The following is a 10958-nucleotide window of genomic DNA, read 5'->3' as shown; positions in this document are numbered from 1 at the left end:
AAAAGATGAAGAAAACAAAGGTGGTCTAATATTTTTTTATGACGGTATTTGTACTTCGCCTTGTATTTAGCCAGGGAACCAAAGTAGAGCGGAACCTTCGTTCGCTCCACTTGTTGTCATCCACCCGGTCTTGTAACAGCGCTGCACAGGTCATCTTGACAGGTCCATCACTTTCTGAGCAGCTTATTTTGTTTGTTTATATTTCTTTGTTTTGCGCTTTTGACTTAGCACAATGAGCAGGTTTAAATAAGTCAATACGGAAGTTATAACGTGTCCGTTAAGCTAGTAACATGTCCCAAGAGAGCATCTTTGTGGACTCGGCAGCAGAAGGACAGTTAAACAGCGTTGTCAAGGAGAAACAGAGCAGGAGTCGGCTTGGTCTGGTGGTCACCGGGGTGCTGGGAGGGACCCTGGTCGCCCTGTACGCGGTGGCGACTCCGTTTGTGGCTCCTGCTCTGAGGAAAGTCTGCCTCCCGTTCGTCCCGGCCACCACAGCTCAGCTGGAGAATGTGTTCAAGGTGCTGAGAGCCAGATCAGGGACCCTGGTGGACATTGGGAGTGGAGATGGAAGGATAGTAAGTGCTGTATTACACCCATAGACTGTATATAAATACCATGTCGTCACCCTGTTAAAATAATCGCCTAAGTCATCTTTTCAAGTTTTGCAGGAAACACAAAAAACTTCACCAAAAGTGTAACATATGACATTTATTGATCATTTCACTCAAAAAGGATGGCTATTGGCATAGTAATACCACTGTGAGTAAATTAGAAGAACATTACTTTATTAATCCCACAATGGGGAAATTCAACCTCTGCATTTAACCCACCCCTTTTTTTACACACAAGTGAACACACCATGCAAGGAGCAGTGGGCATTACTGCGCCCGGGGAGCTGTGCAGGGGGGTTAGGTGCCTTGCTCAAGGGCACTTCAGTCCTAGACCTGTCAGTACCGGGATTCGAACCAGCCTCTCCAGTTGCAAGCCCAATTCCTAACCTCTAGGCCACAGACTGCCCTTAAATTATGCCCTATTAAATTACTGCCCTATAATTATGTAACTTAATATAAAATAAATGACTTAGGTAATTTTTTGAACATGCCTTTGTGACTTAAGCAAGATATGGTAACACTTTATTTTGAAGGTGTCTACACAAGAGTCACACAAGCCTCAAGTATCATGAGCATTAATGTTACTTCAAAGTGTCATTAATGTTCATGACACATCCCATGTCATGTTTATGACATGCTCATGTCATGTAAGAGCCACTTCAACAAGATTGCGGATCGGAGATGGCAGCCATATAAAATCTATGAGAACCAATATATCTTCCAAGCCACTTAGAAGGTCAATCTTGGTGTCAAAATATAAATTTTCTGGGTCAAAGAGTCATTTAAAGCTATTGATGTACATTGTATAACTTGTTGAGATCAAAATAACATGAAAATTGGTCAGTGAAAACCAAAATCATTGTCAAAATAAAATCATCAGTATAAAAGTATTACCACCAGTATTTGACTTTGCACCCAACTGCTGCTACGATTGCTGTACTTTGCTGCTGGTGCATAGAATTTCCCATAATCCTCCTCCCTCTTGCAGGTGATAGCAGCAGCCAAGCATGGGTTTCAGGCTTCAGGCTTTGAGCTGAACCCCTGGCTGGTGTGGTATTCTCGCTACAAGGCCTTGAGAGAGGGAGTCCACCGCTCCGCCTCCTTCCACATCTCCGACTTGTGGAAGGTACGTGACAAATAATTAGTACAACTCTCAACTCTCAACTTTTTTTGTAAAGCACTTTAAAAACAACAACAGCCACAACAAAGTGCTGTACATAAATAAGCAAACAAGAACAATAAAATAAATAAAACAGGAAATAAACACTTAAATAAATAGTTTCATTGCTTTTTAAAAAACAATTTAAAAAATAATAAATAAAAACAAACCATAAAAACACTAAAACAAGAGCAGAAGTACAGTATATATCAGTTTATATCTTATTCTTGTTACGGAAATCAAGAGTCATTGTAAGAAAAAACAACTTTAGACATACAGAGTGTATTTTCACAGTGTCATTCTGAATATGTGTGATTCTTTTGCCAGGTCAGTTTTTCTCAGTACTCCAATGTTGTCATATTCGGAGTCCCTCAAATGGTGAGTTCTTCTCTTTGTCCTACAGTCATTTATTTTGTTGATTATACTTTTTTCAATGCCTTTTCATGCTTAAACCTCTGAAGTCCAGGAGATTTTGGTTCAAATTTGTCAGCTTCCTATGCATTCATTTCTGTCTCTGTTTAGCATCTTTCAGTCTGTCCTTACATCACATGCATGGCTCCTTTTTCTCCACACAAACTTGGCTATCAGTCGGATTTTTCATTTTATTTTAATTAAAGTATAAAGCTGCCGGGAACCCAAAATACAAAAAAAGACACAGGTTTCTATGGATTTTTTTTTTTTTTTACCATTTCCACACACAAAAACAGCAGAAAAAATAAATAAATAATAAAACTACAAAACAGTCTATTTGCATGTCAATTTAAAAATAGTAATAGTTTTCATTGTAGAAAGAAAATTCACATTTTAAAAATGGTCTAGAAACATAAATGGCACACTGGGAAAGCTCATATGATTGTACTTTCAACTGGCTTTCTCAGCTTGTCAACATATCATAAATAAATAAAGTTATTACTGTAAATTAAACATGTGTATTTTCAATAAATAGATGGACTCCAGAGGGTTAAAGTAGTATTTTGTATAATTTTTTGTGGATAAACTGGGTTTTACAGATGCAGAGATTAAATATAAAAGAGTGATAGTCTACTTCTTTAGTGGAAAACCGCTCTTCAGTAAACTATATAGCACTATGGTGCACACAAAGTGATGCACTGACCAAGTACGTTTTCATAATCCAAAAGTATTCCTTGATATCTTGATTGTTGCTGTTTGTATCTGCAGATGGACCAGCTGGAGCTGAAGCTGGCAAGCGAGCTGCCGAGTACAGCTAAGGTGGTGGCCTGCCGCTTCCCCTTCCCTACGTGGGTCCCTGAACGCACCGCCGGGGAGGGCATAGACACTGTGTGGGTGTATGATGCCATGACTTTTAAATCACACCTGCAACAGGGACTGCCAAGGACGACAACAGACCATGAGGACACACCAGCTTCACACACATAAATATCAACACTGATATTGTGCTACCTTGACTCCAAAAATGTGTTTTTCTCATTATTTTTTTTTTTCTTATGACTTGTACCTGAGCAAAGCTTGTCACTAGAGAGGTGTTTTCACATTCATCTACTAAAGGGGGAGATGTCTGTGCACTTCCCGACAGTCTGAAATTCAAATGTACATGTCTACCTCGAAAAGCCATTAAAAAGCTGTAAAAGAAGCCTGAAACCTCCAGCGCACATCAGACTAAACACACTTAACATCGTAGTAGATATTGTACGTTTCACAACCATTAATGCTGTGTCAGTCACTGCTCAGAAAGTACAAAAAAACTGGAAAGTGAGGGGTTAACATCTCCTGCTCTGACTGCAGCTGGGAGAGACTGCTGCGGGAGGACTGGGCCGCTTGTGAGTGCTTTGGGACGGCGCCTGCTACTCGTTAAGAAGAGTAAGAACGAGGCTCCAAAAGTCTCCAATAACACCAGAAAAAGTCGCTAGTCGCTTTTTTGAAAAAGAGTCTCTAGAGGGTCTGAATCTGAATAGTCTAAATATAGCGACAAAGTAGCTAAGTTAGCAACACTGCTTGCCCCTTCGGTCTGCTGTCACATTCGGACTCTGTTGGTTAGCCGCTACAAAAGTACCTGTATGGCAGGGATTCCCAAAGTGTGGTGCGTGCACCCCCAGGGGTGCACGAGCTGCTGCTAGGGGGTGCGCGAGATGAAAAATGTAATGGCGGTCTAACAATTAAATTTTTTTCCCCACACACAATAAAGACGTGTAAATAAACACTTCCTTTGTAAAATGTAAAATCAAAAACTGTAATATTAATTAATTAATAAATGCAGGCTATTCAAAATGCAAAATGCACTTCATCTTAAAATGAAGTGTAGAAGAAGTTATCTTCTTCCATTTTTCCAGCCTGTGTTATGATGACGGAGTTGTTTAGCTCCACGGTCATTTACACTTGTTCAACGCGGCTCAGAATATTATAACATTTTCCCAACTTATGTGCTTTCTGCCTCTGATCCTGAGCATGTCATCATCCTCTTTGCTCTTAAAAGTGTAAGCTTGCGCATAACTCTGTTGCATTATATTGAAACTGTGTTTCAGATTAATTAAAATGCGAGACCGCATTGTTGTGATGCTGATTATTTTTATTATATGTGTGTTCTGGTCATTTGAGCATGATTAAACATGCCGCCTTTAATATGGCTATAAAAAAGCTTATTGCATTTTTTTTTTAAGGTGTGGGGGATTGGTAATGCGTCAACCCGGTTGGGACGTAGAAGGGGGTGCACGTAAAAAAGTTTGGGAACCGCTGCTGTATGGGAACAGAGGCCGAGGGGAACTAACTAGTGGGCAGAGCCATAACACTCAGCCGCTTTCCAAAAAGTACTCAGTGGAAACAAGCCTATTACTGCTGTGGTTGCACTTCTCTTTCACCGGGCAACCTAGCACATCAGCAGCAAGTATTTTCTTTTAACGTGTCTGGAGGGGGTTTTAAGTTGTCATTACATCTTGCAAACCTGGAATAGTTTTTTTAATATAAATTATTTTTTAAATCCCTGTCGTCTCTTCATTGTGTTGGACCTTAAATGGCTGGGGACTAATGTTTGCGGCTGTCGCTCAGGAGGTATAGTGGTCTGATCAAAATGTCAGTGTGAGCAAGATACTGGACCTGATACTGGCCATTTTCCATAGTTTTCTTGATAAAAACCAAAATCCTTTATCAAGAAAACCATGGAAAATGTCTAGATTTCAGCTCTTAAATTAAACTCTAATAAGATATTTTTGTTGTTATCATTATATTTGTCCAAACAAATGTACCTTTAGTTGCACCAGGCATTAAAATAAACAAAAATTAAAACAAGGGTGGTCTAATAATTTTTTCCATTATTGTAGATAGATTACTTTATTCATCCCTGAGGGGAAATTAGGTTGTCATAACAGTCCAGTATTTAAATACAATAAATGGAATACAATGGAATATAATGCTGAGGTAGAAAAAACAAAATAAGAATAGGACAAGGGCAAAAAAAACAACAAGTAAGCTCTCTCTCTCTCTCTCTCTCTCTCTCTCTCTCTATATATATATATATATATATTCATACACACATACCAACATCACATGAATGCAAGTCTGTAAAATGTGTTTTGAGAAGTGACTTAAAATAATTCACTGATTATGTACTGTATGTGATTGTTGGTCTATTTGGACGTTGGAGTTTGCAATACAAGTTTGATGAATATATAACGCAGCACAAACCCGTAAAGACTTTTATGAAAACCACACTCAAAAAACATTCGAATAAGAAACAGCAAACACAAAAAAAGAAGAGAAGTGTGTTGTATTTTTAGTCCTGAGGTATTTATAAATCAACCCGTCCTGCTGTTGTGACGCTTTTCTGCCATCTAGTGGCGGCAACAGGAACAGCCACGTGGAGCTTTGAGCGAGTCTGACCGTTAGCTGATGTTCTATGACGTGTAACGGCTTTATTTATTTTATGAATGAAACATGGTGACGTCAAGAACGACTGAAGCTTAAACTAAACACTAACTCGCAATGTTTACATGTATCAGCTGAGTGAGTGTGGTGGAGCAGCAGCAGGGTCCTGAGCAGCCAGTCAAGATGGACACCGCTGAAGAAGGTAGCTCATTTTAAAAAAACTTAATTTCCTCTATTGTTGAAATTAATGGATACAACTGAGCCATAACAAAGTCTGCATTGTGTTCTACGTCACATCTCACTGCTACTAGTTGTCTTGCAGGAGTAGAGTTTACAGTTTGTTACACTTTGACAGGGAAGAAACCGCTAGCCAATTAGCATAAGCTAACCGTTAGCTCTCAGCTGTTGTAAAGTAAATAAAGTCAGCAACGCTACGTCTGGTTTTGCTTTCATAAACACAACTACTACAAGTGACATGTGGTGGTTTGAATAACAGAAGACGCCCTTTTAAAAAAACATTTAAGCTAATCATTTGATAACTAATTATGTAGCAGTTACAGGTAACGTTCAGTAAGTTTATTGTAACCGTTATCATAATATATAATATCATAATATCACGTGCAGTAGGATAACTAACTGGCCTTGCAGCTGTCCACTTGATATGCCACGTTTACCACCAGACATGGAGGGAATTTTGATTTCAGAGGTGGTATCTTTAATAAAACTCTTTCATTTCACTGTGTTTTCTAGTAGTTCTTCTAGTTTTCTATTGTTACTTCATACGTCTCCTCCAGACTCTCCTCCTCTACCTCCTCTAGCTTCTCCTCCTGTATCTCCTCCATCTTCTCCTCCTGTATCTCCTCCTGTATCTCCTCCATCTTCTCCTCCTGTATCTCCTCCAGCTTCTCCTCCTGTATCTCCTCCAGCTTCTTCTCCTGTATCTCCTTCAGCTTCTCCTCCTGTATCTCCTCCATCTTCTTCTCCTGTATCTCCTTCAGCTTCTCCTCCTGTATCTTTCAGCCTCTCCTCCTGTATCTCCTCCAGCTTCTCCTCCTGTATCTCCTCCAGCTTCTCCTCCTGTATCACCTCCAGCTTCTCCTCCTGTATCTTTCAGCCTCTCCTCCTGTATCTCCTCCAGCTTCTCCTCCTGTATCTCCTCCATCTTCTCCTCCTGTATCTCCTCCAGCTTCTCCTCCTGTATCTCCTCCAGCTTCTCCTCCTGTATCACCTCCAGCTTCTCCTCCTGTATCTCCTCCAGCTTCTCCTCCTGTATAACCTCCAGCTTCTCCTCCTGTATCTCCTCCAGCTTCTCCTCCTGTATCTCCTCCAGCTTCTCCTCCTGTATCTCCTCCAGCTTCTCCTCCTGTATCTCCTCCAGCCTCTCCTCCTGTATCACCTCCAGCTTCTTCTCCTGTATCTCCTCCAGCTTCTCCTCCTGTATCTCCTTCAACTTCTCCTCCTGTATCTCCTTCAGCTTCTCCTCCTGTATCTCCTCCAACTTCTCCTCCTGTATCTCCTTCAGCTTCTCCTCCTGTATCTCCTCCATCTTCTCCTCCTGTATCTCCTCCATCTTCTCCTCCTGTATCTCCTCCATCTTCTCCTCCTGTATCTCCTCCATCTTCTCCTCCTGTATCTCCTCCAGCTTCTCCTCCTGTATCTCCTTCAGCTTCTCCTCCCGTATCTCCTTCAGCCTCTCCTCCTCTACCTTCTTCAGTCTCTCCTCCTGCCGCAGCCTCCTTTTCATGGACACTACCACAGGGCCACATATAGGACCGTGTACTTAACCAGATATGATGAAACTGCAATTTTAAATATGTTTACAGTGCAGTAACTTCACATATTTCATGCTCAAATGCATGTATAACAGTATAAATAGGAATATAAAAGGTTTGAAGCAAATAAAAAATAACCACTTACAGGAGTACCTCCATAAAGTGCACATTTAAACAAAAAATATCTTAAATAAAAATAGCCTATGAAATAAAATAGGCCAATCTTTTTCTGAAATTAATATATTTATATGAGAAAAGAATAACGAACATTACAAAAGAACTAAATATGATTAACCCTAGTGAGGGAAGCATTTATATATAAAGAAAGAAAAAAAAAGTGAACTATATCGATGTATGCGATATGGTCTAATTCCATATCACATTTAAAATTATATCGATATATTTTTTTATATCGATATATAGCCCAGCCCTAGCCTGCACCCTTACGGTCTGTGGTGTCTGTGGATTCTCTTAAATGTCAGATTAAGACATTTCTGTTTGGACAGGCTTTTACTTGACTAAATGTACCTTTGTCAACTATACGTCTAGGCTTTAATTGTGTTTTCCTGTTGTATTTTGTTTTTCTGTGTTTGCCAGTATGTTGTTTTATGCCCTTGTAAAGCACTTTGTGACTTTTTGCCTGTGAAAAGCGCTTTATAAATATATTTTACTTACTTACTTACTTACTTATTGTACAGGGGACATCTGCCGGGTGTGTCGGTCGGAGGGCACCCATGACAAGCCTCTCTACCACCCCTGTGTCTGCACCGGCAGCATCAAGTTTATCCATCAGGAATGGTAAGTTCACCAAACAAGTTGTTAAAATGTAAATCCATATGGTTCCATTATGTTCTATTGCCTTCCCGTTATTATATTTAAAGGGACAGTTCACCCAAAAATGAAAAACATATTTTTTTCCTCTTACCTGTAGGGCTATTTATTAATGTAGATCATGGGTCTCAAACTCGCGGCCCGCGGGCCAATTGCAGCCCTCGTGACGATATTTTGTGGCCCCCACCTTGATATGAAAGTTTAATGTGAGTTTTATATGAATGGCACTTTACCGTGTTGTGTGTGGAAGGTCCCTTTAATTACTTTTTTTGGTAATTTTGTGTCTTTTTTGGTAATTTTGTCTTTTTAGTAATTTTGAATCTTTTTTTTGGTAATTCTGTGTCTTTTTTTTTTGGTCATTTTGTTTCTTTTTTAAGTAATTTAGTTTTTTTTCCCATGTCATTTTGTGTCTTTTTGTCACTTTGTGTCTTTTTAAAAAAAAAAGTGTTTCTTTTTTTGGTAATTCTGTGTAATTTTTGGTCATTTTGTGTATTTTTTTGAAATATTGTGTCTTTTTTTAAGTAATTTAGTTTTTTTGGTCATTTTGATACTGCCTCCAGCGGCCCCCAGGTAATTTGAGTTTGAGACCCCTGATCTAGATTGTGTCTGTGTGATGAGTAAAGAGATATCGGCCTTAGAGATGTCTGACTTCTCTGGAATATAATGGGACTGTACGACACTTTGCTTGTGGTTCTCAAAGTGTGAAAAATACAAACTCAACAGCAATTTCGACTAAGAGATCATAAGGAAATTACCTGAATATAGTTTAGCAGTACTTACACACCTAAAAAAAATATCAATAACCAGACACAAAAGGGGAAAAAATCAGTTTCATCTGCGAAGAATCATGAAAAAGTTGTGTGATTATACTGCAGGGGCATGGAGGAAGATTCTTGCACGAGTGATGTGAAGTTATTAAACTCATGAGATGTCCTTTGTTTTCACAGCTTACTACAGTGGTTGAAACACAGCAGAAAAGAATACTGTGAATTATGCAAACACAGGTTTGCATTTACACCAAGTAAGTTGCTTGTTTGCCAGCACACTAAAATGTATCTATTCGTTGTGATCTCCCCTGAGTGCCTAATTCTTGTTTCCCTCACAACTCCACTATCTCTCTGTCTCTCTTTTTTTTTTTTTACCTCGTTCTCTGTTCTCCAGTCTACTCTCCAGACATGCCATCTCGCTTGCCAGTCCAGGACATCTTTGCAGGGCTGGTCACCAGTATCGGAACAGCCATCAGATACTGGTTCCACTACACACTGGTGGCCTTTGCCTGGCTAGGCGTGGTGCCTCTCACAGCATGTAAGTCACACCATCCCTCTGTTAGAAACAACCTGAAAGGAGATTTTATCAAGCAGTTGTACAACCCCGATAGGCCTGTCACCATGACGATATATTTTCCCAGAAACTATCACGATCAACGATAATATCGTTGTCTGAAGTTGTTTTAGTTTTATAACAATATTTGAGCACATCCTTTTCCACAGCAATGAATTTTTAAATCTCGAGAATATTAAACATTGGAATTGAAAAGTGGAAAAGAAGTATTAAAATATCCTAGATAAATAAAACATTAATAAAGAGATATACACGTTATGTGATGTGAAGATACACGTTATGTATTATATTACTTTTTTATTAAAATAACATATAAATAGCTGGAATGGTTGCTTGAAATATTGGGGTTTTTTTTGGCAATTTGTGCTGCCTGTCAAACATTTGCAGCTTTACTTTAGACACAAAAAAGCACAAAAAGTCACGCATGTAAACGACAATATATAGAGTCCAGAAAATAACTATCCTCTCCATTTTTATATATGAAACGATAAGTCGATATAGTAATTATCGTGACAGGTCTAAACCCAGATTCCAAAAGAGTTGGGACGCTGTTAAAAACGAATCAAACAGAATACAAATTTTTTTCGAAATCGTTTTTGACATGGAAAACTATTCAGTATATCTAATGTTAAATTTTTTTTTACAGTAGAAAACTCACTGTATTTTTTACGGTGAAGTTCTGGCAACCACAGGTGACGGTATTTTTCCGTAAATTAAACTGATTATTTTTTACAGTGCAGCATTGGAGAACAATGAAATTATTTCAATTTAGCCTTGCCATGCCACTGCCTTATGCTATAAATGTTTTATTCAGCATGAATGCAATATAATTCTCTTTAAGAAATGAGTCTCAGACTGTTGGTTTTCTGTTTGTTTTTCTGACAGGTCGTATCTACAAGTGTTTATTTACCGGCTCTGTGAGCTCTCTCCTTACCCTGCCCTTAGATATGCTCTCAACGTAAGTGTGAATTACTCTCTGCCCTCTCTTATTTTTGCCCTCTCTCTTTCACACACTGTATTCTGTATATTGTAGCTCGAAGTCTGATCAAAGTATGGTTATTTATAATAGCTCCTTCCATCCATCTCAATCGTTTCTTTCCCTTTGTCCAGCTCTTTGTAGTGAAGTAATGTGTGATAAACCTGATAAAACAGTAATGTTTGTTCAGAAAAGATTTGTTAGAACTGCCACATTTTCAAAACGACTAGATCCTTCTGCTCCCCTTTTCCAAAAACTAAAGACAATGACAATTTTTCAGATTGATATATAGCAAATTTGCACTTTTATCTTTAAGTATATGTATGGTCCAATTCCTAAAGCTTTTAGTGAATATTTCCATGTCAGCTCACAATTACATCAGTACAATACTAGACAACAGGCCAGATTTCAGATTTTTTTCTTTTTCATAA

At 38.8% G+C, this 10958-nt stretch overlaps 2 protein-coding genes across 3 annotated transcripts in view; both read left to right on the top strand.

Annotated features, from left to right (window-relative positions):
- Positions 1-110: 110 nt before the first annotated feature.
- Positions 111-3422, top strand: atpsckmt (fATP synthase c subunit lysine N-methyltransferase). Its single transcript, XM_059345373.1, has 4 exons — positions 111-575; positions 1600-1737; positions 2098-2148; positions 2950-3422. The coding sequence occupies exons 1-4, from the start codon at positions 291-293 to the stop codon at positions 3166-3168; spliced, it is 693 nt and encodes a 230-aa protein (XP_059201356.1). The 5' UTR covers positions 111-290; the 3' UTR covers positions 3169-3422.
- Positions 3423-5577: 2155 nt separating this feature from the next.
- The window catches only part of LOC131980679 (E3 ubiquitin-protein ligase MARCHF6-like), a 29432-nt gene continuing 24051 nt past the window's right edge, over positions 5578-10958 (top strand). For both annotated transcript variants that reach the window (XM_059344961.1, XM_059344960.1), the window contains exons 1-5: positions 5578-5809; positions 8078-8177; positions 9158-9231; positions 9372-9515; positions 10437-10509. In XM_059344961.1, coding sequence (XP_059200944.1) covers positions 5791-5809; positions 8078-8177; positions 9158-9231; positions 9372-9515; positions 10437-10509 — 410 coding nt within the window. In that variant the 5' untranslated portion in view covers positions 5578-5790. The remainder of the gene's footprint in view (positions 5810-8077; positions 8178-9157; positions 9232-9371; positions 9516-10436; positions 10510-10958) is intronic.

Source organism: Centropristis striata, chromosome 11 (genome assembly GCF_030273125.1).
Source record: "Centropristis striata isolate RG_2023a ecotype Rhode Island chromosome 11, C.striata_1.0, whole genome shotgun sequence".
Lineage (NCBI taxonomy): Eukaryota > Metazoa > Chordata > Actinopteri > Perciformes > Serranidae > Centropristis > Centropristis striata.
The sequence above is the reverse complement of the archived record's forward strand: the minus strand, read 5'-3'. Positions and strand labels throughout refer to the sequence as shown.

Coding starts and splice junctions, on each gene's coding strand:
- atpsckmt (XM_059345373.1), top strand. CDS start 291: ATGTCCCAAGAGAGCATCTTTGTGGACTCGGCAGCAGAAGGACAGTTA. Junction 576..1,599: donor GGAGTGGAGATGGAAGGATA/GTAAGTGCTGTA, acceptor TCCCTCTTGCAG/GTGATAGCAGCAGCCAAGCA. Junction 2,149..2,949: donor TATTCGGAGTCCCTCAAATG/GTGAGTTCTTCT, acceptor TTGTATCTGCAG/ATGGACCAGCTGGAGCTGAA.